This window comes from Molothrus aeneus, chromosome 22 (assembly GCF_037042795.1).
Source record: "Molothrus aeneus isolate 106 chromosome 22, BPBGC_Maene_1.0, whole genome shotgun sequence".
In the NCBI taxonomy this organism is placed as follows: Eukaryota; Metazoa; Chordata; class Aves; order Passeriformes; family Icteridae; genus Molothrus; species Molothrus aeneus.
Window position 1 is genome coordinate 531,554 of NC_089667.1, and position 18,126 is coordinate 549,679.

The 18,126-nt window shown below is 43.7% G+C and overlaps 1 protein-coding gene across 1 annotated transcript in view; it reads right to left on the bottom strand.

Moving 5' to 3' along the window:
* Positions 1-16,226: 16,226 nt before the first annotated feature.
* BARX2 (BARX homeobox 2) overlaps positions 16,227-18,126 on the bottom strand; it is a 33,082-nt gene continuing 31,182 nt past the window's right edge. The window contains exon 4 of the mRNA XM_066564423.1: positions 16,227-17,507. Coding sequence (XP_066420520.1) covers positions 17,256-17,507 — 252 coding nt within the window. The 3' untranslated portion in view covers positions 16,227-17,255. The remainder of the gene's footprint in view (positions 17,508-18,126) is intronic.

Consider the following 18,126-nt stretch of genomic DNA (forward strand, 5'->3'; position numbering starts at 1 on the left):
TGGGCGGTCAAGTCTCAGCCATTCATCTGCAAAATGGAGTTAAGGAATAAACACTGGAGATTCTTGGGGTCCCATCAATTACAATAATTGGGGTTAAAAAATTTGATACAGTCAGAAGAAGTGCCCAGAGCTTTTGCCTTCCCCCTCTGCCCTATGGAAGACACAGCCCAGGTAGAGGTGGGAGCCCGTCCCCAGTGCTGGCTCTGGGGCAACTGGAATGTGATTTAATTCCTCCCCTCTCATTACCACTTCCTGAGCCTGGGTGCCTACAAGCCCTGAGGGACAGCAGGGGATGAGGGGAAATATTAGTTTCTTAACAAATTCTTGTGTTATCTTCTTGACAGTACCTTTAAGTGCTGGATGACACTCAGGAATGATGTGGCTTAACCTCCAGGGTTCAAGTGAGGGAGCATTTCCCTTTGCCAAGGAGCAGCAGTAATCGTTGGAGAAGAAATCCATTCCAGCTCTCCCTGCCAGCAGCCACAGAGTGCTTCACCCACATGGCAGGGACATGTCTGGGGGTCCTGTGCCACCTGTCTCGGGTAGCTGTGCTACCTCTGGAGTACCACTGATGTCAGCAGTATCGGGATTGTTGGTCTCCGTGAGCTTTTCCAACCTTAATGATTCCCTGATTCTCGATGTGTGGATGAAGGGGATATCATACATTCCCCAAAGTTAGTATCTTTCCATGGAGGTGATGTGATGGACTGTGGGCACTCCCTTAACCTGCTGCAAAAGGGAAAGGAAAGGGGTTAAAGCACAGGGAAGGTGAGCTTAAGTGGAGGGACTCCGGGGAACCAACATTTCAGTGGGATGAAGGCTGGCGCTCTGGAGGAGTTGGATGCAAAGGCTTTTCCCGGCACTCCCTTTACACACTTATTATCTGGAGATGAATGAAAAGCCACAGTATTATTAAATCCCAGAGATTAAAGGTTTAACATGACCAAGAAGAAGTTTGGAGAGCAATAATTAATGTTTATATGTGGTTTCTATCTTCTCTTCTGTTTTTCTTTCATCCTTTGGCTGCCTCAAAAGAGAATAGAGGGGAACAACTTCTTCTGCCAAGGCCACACTTCACCAGTTAAGACTCTTCTTTTTCCACTTCAAAATATTTGTAACAATTCAATTCACAGGCTCATGATTCATGGAGTTTTCCCAGTGTTTATCTGCAATTACAGGTCCCATTGTTCCCCAGCACCAGACTTTCTTGTAGTTTACATTCTCCACACAATGATTTCCAGCCCTGTCCCTCAGCCTGGGAAACCTGTGGCATCACTGCCTCCACTGCTGGAGCATTCTCTTCTCCCCCTCTCTCTCCAAAACAGAAAGATAAAGAACTTCCCATGGATGTGGCATCAAAAGCTGCAAATTCCCACCCTCAGTGGCTCTTCAGGAGCTGCTGTGTGTCACCCTAACCTTTCTTTGGAACATCTCCAGGTCAAGACTATTCCTTGTTCCTTGGCATGAGCCTCTTGCAGGGAGGACAGAAGGTGGCATGTAATCTCTTCTGAGCCAGATGCTCAGAAAGTATAAATGTCTCCCCACTGCTTTATGTCAACTGAAAATACAGCTTGACCACACCTCTTGGTTCCTGTACAGTCCTGTGCTGTGCTGCTCTCGAACCCAAGAATTCTAGCTAAGCAAAAATTTCAAGTTCCTACAACAGGTGAAAAGAATGAGGGGCTGTTCCCTTCTCCTGCCCCAATGGAATGAAGATTACCAACTTAATTTACAAAACCCCAAACAAGGCAGAAAGCAACAACCCCACCCCTAGATAAACATTTCCTATCAGACCTAGACTTGGATAAGCATTCCTGGTTCCTGAAGAAATTTGAACCACAGAAAATTCTGAGTTGGAAGGGGGCCCACAAGGATCATCAAATCCAACTCTTAAGCAAAGAGCCCATACTGGGATTGAACCTTCAGCCTTGGCATTATTAGCACTGTTCTCTGATCAGCTAGGCTAATGAATTTCATAAATCTGTCAGTGTTTCACTTGTAAACTCGAGGCCTTGAGTGTTAGGAATGCTGGAAATTGGGTGTTGCAAGATAATGAAATGACAAATTAATCTGTTTTTTTTCTGGAAACCTCAATATGGGGCATAGATGGATGGTAGATACAAACCCCAATAATAATAAATGCTGCCTTCTCTGCATTTTCCATCATTCCAGTCTGCCCTACCTACAGATATCTGTCCATTACCTCTTTTCCTCCTGCTGTTGATCCTGAAAACCTGATTGAGATTTGCCATGCTGGGGGCTGCAGATGAAAGGAGCTCTGTGCCATCCATTCCTCATCCTTGGCAGATTCACATATGGTGGCACCATGTCACAGTCCCAAAACGCTCCTTGCCCGTGATTTTGGCAATCCTGCTGCCTCTAGGTATAAAGCAAAATTGCCAGGGAGGCATGCCCGAAACAACGCAATGCCAAGACAGGATTAAGCCTCTCTCATTGCAGGAATTCCAGGCTATTCTGCAGAAAAAGGAATTGTGGATCCCCTACCACATGCAGCCAGGGGCTTGGGACTGGGCACAGACCCAGCTGAGACCATCCATCAGCTCCTGGGAGTTATCCCATCCTTTTCCTAAACAGTTGTTCTCATCCCAGCACTGCCAGGCTGGGAGGCAATGTAACACCATAAGGGGGAACCAATGTGATTCCCTCTTTTCATCTTCCTTAGAATACAAGTACAGAATTAATTTTAACTAAAGGAAGTCTCTTAAGAAGAGAAGTTTACCCTGGATATCAATATTTCCAGTAATGGAAACTCAAACATACCCCAGACACATTCTCCATGCTCAATTAGCCAGGCTGTTAAAACATCTCCCCTGATGTCTCTATTATCCCTCCTTTCCATTAGGGAAAATCCAGTAGATTTAAAAATTAGACACATATCATTTTAGATTTTAATGCAAAAAAAAAAAAAAAAAAAAAAGTATAATGTTCATTAGGAAAAAAAAACCAGTTCTCAGGTTCTCAGTCACAATTCTCCAGAGGCTGCAATTGCAGCTCTTTTTTTCTGACTGGAGCCCAAGAGCTGACAAACTGCCTGACAGAACAAGTGCCCTTCTTGGAGGGGACTTGGCACAGCCCAGCCCTGTGATAAAAGGTTTTGTACAGCCCCAATCATGTTCACGCTGCCTCCCTTCACACCCCCTGAGCCTGAGCATGGGGGAGTATTTCCAAATGGAATGGCTCTAACAGCAGCTGATTATTACCTCAGTAAGTAACCTCGACTTCTCTGCTCTTTCCCCAAGTGAAAAACAAAGGCTGAGCACAACATCACCACTCACAGCCTGCTCAGTGAGATCACACATTTTTACTGTGACATGTCAATACAATAAAGTATTATTAATAACTAAGAACTCCTGAAAAGAAAAAAAAAACTGGATAAAAATTTATTTTTATTAATTATAAACCCTAGCAATTACAGAGATGATGGGTTCAATTCTGCTCTCACCCACTGGCAGTACAAGGACACAGTATCAAGTGAGGGAAGGACGGCAGGATTGTGACCTGGAAGCACATGAGGAGTTGCCCAGGGCACATCCTTGTCCCCATCCTTGATGAGCAAGAAGAAGATCAGCACAGGAGGGAGGAGGGAGGGTGCACTGAGAGCCTAATGAGGCTGCAGGACTCCCTGCCACACGATGCTTCTGAAATCCAAGAACCAAAGTAATTTCTGTGGATAAAGATACCTAGGGTCATCACAGCCAGGAGTAAGGAGCATTTGGAAGGCAGATACAGTGTCATGTCCCGGGGTTAAGCCAGCTGCTGCAGGTCAGGAGAAGGAGGAAAGATTGCTCTCCATCTGTCTGAACTGCTCCTCGTATTCCCTTTGGCAGCCAGTGTGACACAGGCTGGACACAGCCACTTTTCTAAACTACTCCATATTACTCCATATTATCCATTTCCACAGAATGGTCTGGGTTGGGAGGGACCATAATACCCTCTCATTGAATCCCCTGTCATGGGCAGGGACACCTTCCCCTGGACCATTTTGTGTTAGTCTTCAGCTAAAAAACCCTCTAAGACATCTGCTTTTGCTAAAAATGCCCAGTGATCATCAATTTCCATGCAAATCAAGGTCTGGTGTCTTCAGCTGTTAACATGAAACATGAAGGAGATTAGGGAAAGGATCTCTCTGTGTACAGTTAGTGGCGTTTCCAGAGAATGACTCGCCTCTGCAGGAGACAGCATAAATTGTCTGATTTTTCACACTGGCCACAGATGGAAGGAGATGGTCAGCTCAGGCTTAACAGCAAACTTTAAGATGGTCAAAGTCAGGTGGGATGAAGCCCATTCTAAGGAAGAAATGTTTCAAGCTGCTGTTGTGTAGCATTGCCCAACAGACTATCAACATGATAATAAAAATATCTGCTCTAATTTAAAAAAATAAAAATGGGAAAAAAGTGCATTTCCTCACCTTTGATTTGTCAGTCCTGAAAAGGCTCATTTTTTGCATACTACAAACACAACAAAACTTTGACAAAGTGAACCAACTACCAACCAGAACTGGAGGAGAAACAAAATTGTGTAAATCATTAGCAACTTCCATCAAGAAATTGTGGCATTAAATCCTGGTGAAATCCACTGGTATTGGCTCATTGGGCTCAAGAACATGATTGACAAGGTGATCTGGAGGTGAGTTACACAAGCACAGTGGTGGCACCTGCGGTGTCTGAAGTGGCTCAGACCCATACTGGACAGCAAAGCCAATCAAGGCCTCCCTGGGGATGGATCCAGGTTCAGCCATTAAGAGCTGGTGGCTTCAACCTGAACCCCTCCACCCCTGAAGAACAGCCCCACAGGAGCACTTGGGTGATCTTATTGACACTCAGCTTTGGGTGCCTTCCCCAGCTCACCCCTGACAGCAAACTCCACTCTACTGTGGGGTGTCGTGATCCAGCTCCAGACCTGAATTCTTCAGTTTGCTCCCATCCTGCACTTGCTGAATTGCAGGTGGTAAAAATAAAGGCTGCTAAAATATTTCCCAGTGCACCAACAGCACATAAATATGGGAGAATTTAAGAGAAACTCCAGTCAAAGCCTCTCAAAGGAATTAAAATGCATTTCTTATGAGCAGCTGAACTCATGTCCATACTCTTACTGCTCCCAGAGAGGACCCCTGGGGTTTGCACTCCTGCCATTTTTGTCTTTGTTATTTTGAGAACTGTGTTTCGTCTGTTTGTACCTTTAGTTTCCATATCTGTAAAATGGGCACTTCCCCTAACACAGTAGTTCTGCATTAACTAAAGTTGTCAAATCATTAAAATCATAGGCATGGAGTTCTTGTTTTCTTGATTTCACCCTGTAAAGAGAATAAAATCAAAGCAGATTGCCAGAAAAAAAGAAGCCTTTGTGTCTCATCTTCCTCCACAGATAGAGTTTCTAAGGTATGTTAAGAAACAAAACCCCATAGGGGTTAGTGGTGTCCATTTAAATCTCTCAAATACATACATGCAAATATTCCAAGTCCAGGAGGATTAACTCCAAATCTGAGTGGATTAGTCAAAAAGCTTCCACAGCAATGTAGAACTGCTAGAGAAAAATATATAAAATTGTCACTTTTGTCAGCTTTACAATACAACTTGATCCCCCTATGTATAACGAGCTGTGAGCCTGGCAATATCCTGGGATCAGGTGGAGAGGAAAATTTCACTTGGGAACAAAGCAGTGGAATACAGAGGGTCGGGAGACCTGAGGCCACCTTGGTCCCTCACTCAACACCCCACAGTCCTCCCTGGGTGCACCCATGGAGCTTGGCCAGCCCCTCTGCAAACCTATAGTCACACATACACACATATAAATATATATTTCAAACTCCAAGTAGTTACAGACATCTCCAAAAGATTAGGATGTGAAGGACATGATAAACACATTAAATCACATAAACAAACAAACAACCTTGCGCCATTGTTTGAAGGTTATATACATTACAAGGCTAAAAAAAAAAAAAAGGGATACAATTCCTTTGCAGGAGGAACGAAGAAAATGCAGCAAGTACAACTTCCTGCAGGATTTCCTGGGCTAGGAGACTGAAGGGCACAGATAACCACTAGTAACTCACACACAGAATTTATACCAGGCTCCATGGGTGGAACAGGTGACCAAGGGAAAAGTCCAGCTCTGATATAGAATCCCAGAATCCCAGAATGGTTTGTCTTGGAAAGGAATTAAAGCTCATTTCACCCCCCTGCTCTGGGCAGGGACTATCCCAGGTGGCTTCGAGCCCTGTCCAGCCTGGCCTTTGGCACTGCCAGGGATCCAGGGGCAGCCACAGCTGCTCTGGGCACCCTGTGCCAGGGCCTGCCCACCCTGGCAGGGAGGAATTCTTGGGAATCTACTGGCTGAAGAAAGAACACAGCACTCTGCACCTGTGGCATCTCTGAATCAGAAATATTAAAATGTAGCAAGAATTTTTTTCAGGATTATAAAGGGAGATCTACTCCCAGGCTCCCACATCCAAGATTGCATTTGATCTGCAGAACTCTCCTCACTTTTTATTGAAAAAACTTCCCTGACTGGAATTGGTTGTCAGTGCCTGCATGACTGGTCACAGCTTATCCATAGCCTAAATTAGCAGGTGTATGACTGCCTGTTTAGCTATATTTTTAGATCTCTGGGCTCTTGCAAGCTGTCAGAATGAAAAAGGCATTATTTTAGGAAAAGTAGCACAGCAAAACAGAGGGACAGTCCATTTGACGTGTGAGGATAAATTAAGGATGAGAATACATTAAAGAAAATTCTGAGCACCTTCATCATATTCCTGTATTCAAGGAGAAACACAGCTGAGTTTCAGTTGATCTTGGCTTCTTCATTGACCTGGAGCAGTACATTTCCCCCCTTTTTAGTGTTTGAATAGTTTGTCAGTGAAAGATCCCATTCATAAAGTGCTGGCGATGACAATTCTGCAAAGCTAAATGGCACTTAACCGTGTACCTAATAAATCTGCAACAAAAATAAACAGAGCGGATGAGAGGGAAAAAAATTAACAATGGCAGAGAGCTAAAAAGAAAAAAAAAAAATTAAAGCCCCACTGGCATGTATGAAAGGCCATTGTCATTAAAACTGTTTGGAATGGTATTGAGCAGCATTGCTCCCATTGCCCTCTCCTGTTTGCCTGACCTTTGAATTCTCAGAAGAAGCAGGGCTGGGCTGATGTCTGGGTACTCTGTATTTGGTAAGACAAACTTGCTGTGAATGGTGCAGATCTATCTCTCCATGCAGGTGGCCCCATCCACTGGCACCTCCTAGGTAAGACAAAGGACATCTCCATACTCATGGAAAGCAAGATTTGCATTTATGAAATGAGTGACTCCATATAGGAAAAATGAATGCAAATCCTCAAATTGTTGAAAGCAGGACTCAGGGAGGGAAATTCAGGCAGAAAATTTGGAACAATGACAATTCTGTAAGAAATTAATCTCATGTCACAAATGAGATAATTTATCACAGAAACCCCAGAGCAAAGGTTATAATAAATCAATTTAGCATGAAAAATTGTCACCTATATTTAAGAATTTGGAAGAAAATTTGATAAAATAGATTTTAACAGCTTAGGAAAATAAAGCAGAAGAGATACAGGGAAATAGGATAATGTGAAAAGATTTTGCTGTGGATAATTTCTTTTCAATAATGTAATGGATTTTCTAGACAAGGGAAATGTCATCCACCAGCAATTTGTATGAATTCTCCAATTCTGCAAGGAGAAGTAGTATCTTCACTAACAAAAGCAGGGCTGTTATGAGAGGGTCCAGAGGTGGTTGGAGATAAAAGGAAAAGAGAGAGAGAGAGGCAAGTGGGCTCAAGGAAGTTTATTAACATAGCTGTTCAGGATTCCAACTGAGATTAATTTTATATGAGTCTTTAATTAAAACTCTGGGCAGTAAAAGCAGAGTTGAGCCATCAAAGTTGGTTGATGACAAAAAGCTGAGTCAGATTGCCATTACCAAAGGAATTGTACAACCTGCATGGAAACAGGAGATTGAGAAATGAGATATGGGAGAAGCAAACCATGTGGTAATCACTGAATGATTAAATGAGATCTCTGGCTACCAAAATCAGGTGGCCCACCTTAAAAAACCCCACCATTTTAGCTCCAAAATGAGCCAGATGAGATATCTGGGGTAGAGGAGGTGCTGCTGTAAGACCTTCACTACAGCAGAGTGTATGGTTTTCATCACCTGTGCTCAAGAAAGATAAATCCAGCCTGGAACAGAAACAGCAAAAGGATATGGGAGTGATCCTGGGAAGGAGATTATCTCATAGGACAAGCCTCCAAGAGCCTGACAGGATGAAGATTGCATGGAGATCTGATCCTCAGCTTTAAATACCCAAGGAGAAAAGCAGTAGAGAGGGAGATCTGCTTGTGGACAATACCAGGGAAAAATAAAAGGCCATGGAATGGGACACACAGAGGCCTAGACAGAAAATTTAATGGAGGGCTGCCACAGGAACTGGCCTCTGCAGCAGCTTTCCAAGAAGAGTAGAAAACTAAAACCCCTTCCATTTGTTTTTAAACAGAGACAGAAGTATTTATGAAAGTATGAACAACAAGGAATTGCAACAACCTGTTCTTGTAACCCAAACAATCCTGCTAATGCTGACTTTTATTTCCTGCCATGATACCAGCTTGAGAAGGCACCCTCAGCGCTACCTGCACAGAACCTGCACAGGTAAAAGGGGAATATTTGTGTTCTATTTCACAAGCATCCATTTCCTGCTCTGTTGTTATTGTAACTACACCATGTTTAATCAATGTAAGCTGTTAGGAAGAACAGGCAGGAAATGAAGCTGATCAAAATAGAATCCTCCAAAGAGGACACCTGGCTCTGGGAAGCACTTGGGGAGCATCAATGGTTTGGCAATAATCCTCTGCTCACATGCTCCAGATTTATTGTGCCCAACTAGAACTGTTTCTTTGCTAAGAGCAGATCTTGAAAAAGAGCTAAAATATAGAAAGCTTTGGGTTTCTGAAAGAAAGAAAAGCATTCTGCCTTTGCAGGCCAGGGGTTAGATGTGCAGTAATTCCTGGTTTTGGGAGACCATGGCTGCAAGGAGAAGTGTGTGACACCCTCCAAGGAGCTCAGTTCCTTCAGAGGGAGCATTATCTTCTGCTTCAAAATCAGTGGTTCTCCCAGAATGTCTCCAATTCAGACTTTAAAGCCTTATCTTGGCCCTTGTACCAGGCCCATGTCCCACATAAGGCACCCCAGGTGCTGAGTAAATAATGAAAATCTCATTTTGCTGCCCCAGGCTTCCAGATTGCTGCCGGAGCAGATGGGCTCCGTGCTGTGCCCAAAGGTCAGCACACTTGGCCTAATCCAGCCAGGGCTGGGCGCCAGGGAGCTGAGCATTCCTTGGGAAAGGGTGCAGGGAGACTGTTCCACAGCTTCCAGGCAGTTCCTGTCAAGGGGAGGATCAAGTTCAGGACTTTTGCTCATCCCAAGGTGGTGATATGGCACAAGGAGAGGGGCAGGACCTGGGGAAGGGGAACAATGAACCTCAGATTTAGCAGGTAAAGGGCTGGCTGATGCTTCAGAAATGAGCTGTTCCCTCTCTCCTGGCAAGAGCTTGGAGCAAATGCCAAGCCATCCTCTGCTCTCTGACATCTTCATCTCACTGTGCAAGATGGTGACTTTTCACTGCAGGAACAGATCCAATTATTACCTCAGGGGTAAATATTCACTGAGGCACATGGAGAATAAGGCAGGTAACTCCCAGTCTGGGCTTTTAATCCCTTTATCAGGGATTATTATCAGCATCATTATGCTACATAACACAAAATGAAACACAGGGGGGAAAATGCCATTGTCTTTCCAGTAATGAAAAGAATGGACAGGAGAGAAAATAGTTTCTCTGAGTCATGGTCCCCACCCAAATAATAGAAATATCTCCGTGTGGAGGAGCAGGTGACGTTATGGATTAATTGCTGTTAATTTTCACCATGAAGCAGCTTCTTTGGGCAAATCCCAGCACGGAAAGCTGCTCTCCCTCCTTAGGTGGCCCAGACTCTAGAGCTTTGTTCATTTTCAGGTTTGCAGAGAGAGGATGCTCTGCATCCCCTGTTTGGCAGGGATCAATCCTCTGAGACTGCAGGCACATTCCTCCGATCCTCCAACACCAATCCAGGAATGGGCACAGCGCAGGAAAAAGAAAACAATTGTTCTGGATGTGGAAAACAGCCCTGGTGTGGCAGCCTGTGGTTTGAGAGCACACTAGGGTGTCTGCTAAAAATCCCAGCAGCATCGGTGGACCACAGCTCTGGGAGTCCTAGGAGGTGCAATTCCCCAGCTGCCAAAGCCCAAAGGACCTCCTGTGGGAGCAACATTGATCAGGAAGTGTCCAGGGTAGGAAGGTTGGGAAGAGAGACAGAATTATGGGCAATCCAAAGGTCCATAAGAGGCTGGAAGTTCCCATCCCTCCTGGCAGGACCTTGAGCACCAAAGCACCAAGGCTTTTATACATACTGACATGCCAAGGACAGGGATGGATGATGGAGGAGAAGTGTCTCCACACTGATCTGATGCCACCATCTCTCAGCAGAATCACTGTGAGCAAGAACTCCCAGCCTGTGATCTACTTGTGCATTTATCACTTTTAATCCACCACTTCCAGCTTGTTTGCCCCTCACTGAGCTACCAGTCCTATAAGATAATGTGAATTTTTCCAGAGGCACCAGGAAAGCGACTCAGGGAGCTATGTGACCTAGCTTTACAAATAACCCCCCTTCCTCCATGTTGGCTTGCTAGAAAGTTTTGAAAGCCACAAAAATATGCATGGTTTGTACCCAGCAGCCTCAAGGATGGAGCCCTGCTGTTTTCATGGCAGTTTACTCCTCTTTTTTCCCATTACTTTTATAAGAGTAAGTCAGAGCACTACTATAGAACTGTAATTACAAGGTGACGCTGCTGGAACAGCCAGGCTGGGACAGGAAGGGATGCTGCTGAAAGCTTTCTCACAGTGAGCTCCTTCTAGCAGAAATAGCAGGGCCTGACTGATTTCAGACAGTTGTCAGACCTGCTTTAACTTAATCCCCTTTCTGAGACAGCCTCTGTGACACCTTCCAGGGCTTCAGGATCCCTTGTACTCTTTGTCCCGACCAAACCTGCCTGAATTCATCATGGTCTGCAAGGATCAGCATCAGAATTGGGTATTGCAGCTCTGATACAACTAATGAAGACTTTACTTCAGCTTAAGCGAGACCTGTCTTTGGGTGTGGTGAGAAGGGTGAAGTCTGCAGTGTCCAGGAAATCAGAATCTTCTCCACCTGACAAGGCTGGCTCCTGCTTGGGAAGGGCATTAATGGTCCATGTGGGAAGCAAAGAAGGCCTGAAATATTTCACTGTTGTTTTCTCTACAAGGGTTTGGTTCCTTTGGTTTATGCAAATATTAGAAGCATTTGCCCAAGGGGTACCATCACTTCCGCTGCTTTTGTTAGTGCTGGACAGCCTTCGTCACCTTCTTCCCCAGGAAATTTTGGCTCCTGAAATTTTACCTTGATAATTTTGTCCTCAGTAATCTCTGGAAGGAAAATCCCCACTCCCACCTGCATGCAGGAAGGCAGGTTGTCAATGATTTCAGGAACTTCTCCTAGTGAGTAACGCTTTCTAGTACCCTCAGTTTGACAAAACAAGAACTCCAGTGTTTCCAGCAGTGAAGGGACCTGTCAGAACAGCCTGGAGGAGTTCCCTGTCCATTGGCAGCTGCCTACACTTCTCCCTTTGGGAGAGGATCATTTTACCCACGGATCCCAGCAGATCCAGAGGCTTCCCTTTGAGCAGTGACTACAATTCCACTGCACTGGGACATTCTGTTCAAGGAGGTTTATAATACAGGAAGGGACTGGTATTACTGGGAAAAGCCTAGGAACCACAGGGTGTCTGGTTTAAACAAAAACAACAACCAGACAATCTATTTCTGCCAGGGAAAAATGTATTTAGATTTCAGGGTTCAAATACCTGCATTGAAAATCACCCTCATGGACTTTAACTCCACAACTTCAAGGTGTAAACTTGTTTCCAGTTGTGGATTCCTAGACACAAGACAAGGGACAAGTTGAGGGGTTTTTTGCCAGTTTTTAGACAGTAATTTAAACTAAATATCACTAATTTAAGAAATTTAAATTGCAGCTACAATATAATAATGGAAAGCTGCTGTGCTCCAAAGATTGATGCCCCCAGACCACTTCAGTTTACAATAAAACCTGATAAATCCTTCCTGGCAGTACCAGACCTTGGGAAGAAAGAGGAGTGAGGTTCTTACAGGATATTCATGCCCAACATCTAAGATTCTACATGATCCAGACTACACCAAACGTCTGCCTTGTTGAGATGTGGGCCCAAATCCTGTATCATAGCTGAAGTCTAATCCAAGAACTGTTCTCTATCCAGCTATATTTTAATTTATAGTGCATAAAAGGAAATATGAAAAACATTAATCATCCTTACACATAGAGCTAAACCAGAGAAAAATATCTCTCTACAGAACTAGTGCTTCATCTGTCCAAAAAATAGAGGTTGACTTTTTAACCATGATTATTTTTCTTTCTAGTTTTATTTTTCATGTAGGTTGATGCAGTTAAGCTCTTTCCCTTTGTTTTTTCTTTCAACTACTTCTTCTCTCCTCTTTTTTCCAGTCCATTCTTGTGTACTGGCCTTTTCCACTTTGCTGCTGAGGAAAGATGATTGAGAGGGGGGAAACTGAAAACCCTCTCAAACACCAGATTTCTTTGTCCTGGCCTGAAGTTAAATGAATAAAGATTTTTTTCTTTCCTTATTTATCCTTGCTGGGACCTGGGGAAACCATCCAGTAGGATGAGCTCAGTGCTTTGCAATATTATCTCAGGAGTGGGTACAATAAAAGGTGGGTCCCAGCCAGAACTCCGGATATGAGCACTTCCCATCCCTGTAGGGGAGTTGGGATTTTGGCATTGGGGCTTGTTCCTTTCTGTCAGGACTGGAAGCCAAATACCCCTGAACATCATCAGGGCTCAATCCCAAGGGCTCTTGTCTCAGGTCAGATTTCTCGGATGAGCAACCAGGAGTCCAGGGGCAGCAGATCCTGAGAGTCAAGAGGCTTTTAAAGGAATGAAATCACCCCCAGAGCTGGCCCAAAGGCTCCCAGGCAGCCCTTGGCTGTCACTGGGGGTGAGGATGAAACTCAGCAGATTGCCCCAGGGAGCTGCTCCTTGTGTTTCTCCTCAGGTGCCTAAAATCAGGTTCTGCAGAAGGCAAACACAACTCTCTGTGGGCAAACAGCCCACAGCCCCTCTTAAGGGTTAAATCCCAGTCCAGCTTTCAAACCCAACCCAGTTCAGCCCAAAGTCAGTGGAAGAGTCACTCAATTCTTGGCATTTCAGTGACAAGACCAAAAATAAGCCCAAAGTAGAAAAAACCTTAAAGCAAGAGGAAAAGGAGCACTTGCCTCCCAACAGCAGCTGGGATCCCTATGTTTAGGTCTACTAGAATTTGTAATTTTACTCCAGTTGAGCTGTAAATGGGTTTCCCCATTTCTTCCCTGCTGCTCTCCCTCCATCCAAAACATTCTGAATGTGCTTTCCATGATCACTCAAAGGATTATCAGTGAAAGTAATGCAGTGTGAGCAGCAGCAGCGAGCATTTCAAGAGCTAATTCTGGACTTAAATAATCATGTTGAAAAATAAGATGTTAAGATTGCTACTCAGCCAAAAGAGGAATAAAAACATCTTCAGTGTCTTGTGGACTCATGAAAAACTAGCCCAGACAGCAAGAGAATTGCATTTTTACCCAGACTGACTCATAAATTATTAGAATGGGATTAATGAGGGGGAAAAAAATTAAAAAATCACTGGAACTGTTCCCACTGTAAAGTGGGGCTGAGTCAGAAACAATTATTTTCATCTGGGAAGTGGGAAATGCCATTATGTAAAACTTACTTTACACTTTGTTAGAAAATGGCCAACTTTGATTTCCTTGGGACTTCGAAACTTATCATTAAAATTCTTATAAATTTTGTATTCTCATATTTATCAGTTTCAGGGAACAGCAAAGAAACCCCACACTCCGTTTCCTACCTCAGGGCAAGAAAGTGATGTTTTTTCCAGTTTCTACGTTTATTTCCCCACCCTGTTATGTAAATCTATCGGAATTCTTCAAATTGGACAAATCCAGTAGGTAACAACTGCAAAAACCCAGCAAATGTATTATACATTTTATAAAAAACCTTTTGGTTGAAGAAAACACTGCAGTTTCCAAATTCTGTGTTTATAGTACATCTCTGATTGGGTTGGTTTTTTAAGTTAAAAAAGTCCCAGGATGGTTTGGGTTGGAAGGGGCCCTAGACCTCATCCAGTCTCACCCCCTGCCATGAGAAGGAACATCTTCCACAATCCCAAGTTGCTCCAAGCCCTGTCCAGTGTGGCCTGGAAGAGAACAGATTCATTACAAAATATTTCACTTTGACTCAGACAAGCTGAAATATCTTTGATGCCTTCCCTGACAGTCAGCTTTTTGTTTCTAGAACCACGCAAAATTCAATTTAATCAGCTGTTCAGGCTTACAAATCAACTGAGTAGAAACTCTTGCAGAGTTTTTTTGCAACTTGATGGTGAAACTCATTATTAGACAAATGATTTCCACTCAGTTGCTCTCTTCACTCTCCCTGAGTACTGTGGCATTTGAGACTTGTGGAAACATTTTCTGTGGAGATAGGAGTGCTGATGCCACTATCCAAGAACAATAGAGGCCGATTACAGATTTCATAGACCATGTAATCTAATTCCTGTATAAACAGGCCACAGGCCTTTTAAAATTAAATGTTATTTCTAGTCCAATAGATACGGTTGAACTACAGCACAATTCTGGAAAGAAGAGGGATAAAAAGACATCCACAGATAAAGAATGTGCAACAACTCAGACATTGCATCATAGCTCCAGCAAAATCCTGCCTCACCACCTTTGCCTCTCACTGGGGCTGTCACAAGCATGTCTGGGCTCTGTGAAAGAAAAATGTTCAAAGACAACTAAATTTTGATGCATTTAATGGCAGAGGAAACACTTTGCAGTTCACAGCCTGTGTTTGCAACAGAACAGGCAAGAGGGAAATGTTTCATCCCATTTCTAGTTCACTGTGACACAGAAAAAAAGGAGCTAAAAGGTAACAAACCCCAGGTATTTTCTAAGCTCCTTGCAAATGAGTGTTGCCCAGTTCTGGTAAATTTGGCTTAGATTTAGGTGCAAACCTGTCGATGCACTTACACCAGTGGCTGCCTTTTCCAAGCTGATTATTGTGCACTGGACACACAGGGAGTGGAGCATGTCCCTCCCTGGCTTGGCTAAAGCTGGAGTTTCACCACATGAAAGTGTAATCTCTGTCTCACACACTGTAAACACACACAGTGAGCAGCACAAAGAGGATTACCTGGAAAGTATTTCTCTATTAAGCCATTTCAAAAGTCAGTCCCCAGGCAGGATTATACAGATTCATTTCTTCAAGGAAAGAAGAAACCCACATTTTTTAACATTAGCACTGTTCTAGGACAGGATGTCCCACAAACACCACTGTGCTTATATGACTTATTTATTTTTACCTTTCTGAAAGCTGTTTTCAAGTTTTAAAGCACATCTTCAGTGCTGGCTGGATGGAGAACAAACAACAGCAAGGGTTGGATGCATGGCAGCCGTGGAAAAGCCTTGCCAAGCTGAGACACTCAACCATGGATATGAACTGCACAAATCCTTTACCAAATACCTATTTTATCTTACCTGATTACCCAGAGCTAATGCAGAGCTGGAATCAGACACTACCAAACACCACTGAGCAAGAAACTGGGGGAAAAAGAATCCCTTTCTCCCCACTCAACACTGCTTGGATAAACCGTTTGAGAACTGTGTGTGAATCCTTGCCATCCCAAAAAAGGGATATTCAGAAATCATCTTCACAGAGCCACAAAGAGCCACTAAATATGTGTCCAAAACTGGAGGAGGTGACAGAAAATAGTGCCCTTGTTCTGACACATTCACCCAGTGACAAGGTGGCATTTACAACACCCTCACCTCCCTCAGCAAGTGCTACAAATAGTTTACACGGAGCACGTTGTAGAGTGATGTTAAGGAAAATCTGATGATTTCTATTTCCTCCAGATTTTGTTGGAACAGAAAAACCTATTCCAGAAAAGCCTCTGCCTGATACTCTGAAATAAGAATCTCTGGAAGAGAAACAACAGCAGCAACTGTTTAATTTATGTATTTTATTTTTAATTAAAAAATAAAAGTTATCTTAATACATCTCTTGCAGCCTTTGGGCAAAATGCACTCTTAACAAGACTCTATGAAACATGATGCACATCTTTTCCTGGCACATATCTTAAACAAATGCCAGCTTCCTGCAGCAACTTTGGAAATCCACCATTTTCCCCAAACCCTGAAAACATTTAACAGTTCATTTAAAAAATCCCTCTAAAAATTAGAAGTGGGCCTAAAGCAAAAGTCCCAGATCCAAGCACCCAAAAGCTTTTGGAGGAGACTTATATCCAAATGCTCATTTCATTCCAAGTTTTATCCCACATCACTGCAAATTCACAGACACAGCACCCAAACCACCCAAGGAGAGGCAATTGGAGCTGACCCAGGTATGGATCTCCCTTTGGAAGCTTTGATCTTAACTGGGCCAAAGCAAACCTGGGGGTCTGAACCGTTTCCTAAAATTGTTTAAGTCAGGCCCATCCCTAACAGAATTAAGTGCTGGTTACACAAGGAAATGGTGCTGTCAGAGCTCCCATTCCTTGGCTATCCCTGATCTGAGCCCAGGCCAAGCTCTTTGTCCATTGGCACCACACAAGACAAGGATAAAGCCAAGGGAACACACTGACCCTCCAACATGGCCACACACCTGCCTCCCACTGCCTGGGAGAGCCCCAGGCTTCTCAAGGAGTTGTCTTGGTGTGGTTTTCCCTGGAAATGTCCTGGCTCAGCCCTCCCTGCAGGAAAGCTCAGGCCCTTGCCAGAGGAACAGGCTGGCACCATTCCCACGGGATGTCTTCGTTCCACCTGGCCCATGATGGCTGATTCCCAAAGGCACACCGTGACCAATCTTCAGACTTATGCACAAGGTCTACATACATATATATATATATATATATATTTATATATATATGTACACTCACACCACTACATACATATTTAAATATATATATACATATATATATTTGGTTTTGATTTTTCTCTTTGATTTTTTTTATTCTCTTCTTTTCCCCTCCTTTCTCTCCCTTTTAACTTAATGGTGTAGTCTCCTCTGAGGAAGGCTCTGGTATATGTTCTGGAGACTTCTCTGTCTCCAACAGGACTTCTGGGTTTTCCTCTGTTAGTTTTGGCTCCTCGGAGGCTTGGGATCCCTCCTGCAGCTGACTCTGAGCCTGGCTATTCATTTTCTCCTCTGCTTCAATCTCCTCCGAGGTGGGAATGGAGTTTTTCTTTGGACGGCCTTTGGGCTTCGTTGGAGCTTCCTGTCCACCCTTCAACACCTGGAGCAAAAAGATGAACTGTCAGGATTCTGAACTCTGCTGGTCTCAGACATCCTGTTCCTATGTCTAAGTCCCTCTCTCTACACACCATTCCTGCAGCAACAAGACACTCCAGCCAAGGATCTATATCCAAGGTAATGCCAAATTTGTTAGAAGTGACAGTAACTTCTGCAGGTGCCATATGCATCCAATGGAACAGCCTAGACTGCATCTCGTCTCCCAAATCAGAAAACATAGACACCTCCACTAGAGAATATCACAGCATCATGCTCCCACCAGCATTTATTGAGTGGCTGACCTTCATAAAAAAGCATTTTAACTGGAAAAGGACCATGAAGATGAGAAAAAGTGAAAGGTGAAACAAAGATATGAGAAGTAAAAATTAGTATCAGCTCTCAAAACTGCTCTGTTTCCATAGAGCAACAGAGTCTTTTTTTTCTATGCACAAAACCAATCTCAGAAGCACTGAGATCACAGGAATGCAGAAAAATGCAGAAGGAGATATTTTGGTTTTTCCCTCACTTCTATTCTCATTTCTTTCACCTCTTTGCTTTGTCCTCCTCCTACTGCCTTTAGCCCCCTCTAGCCCACCACATGTACTTGCAGTATGAACACTTTA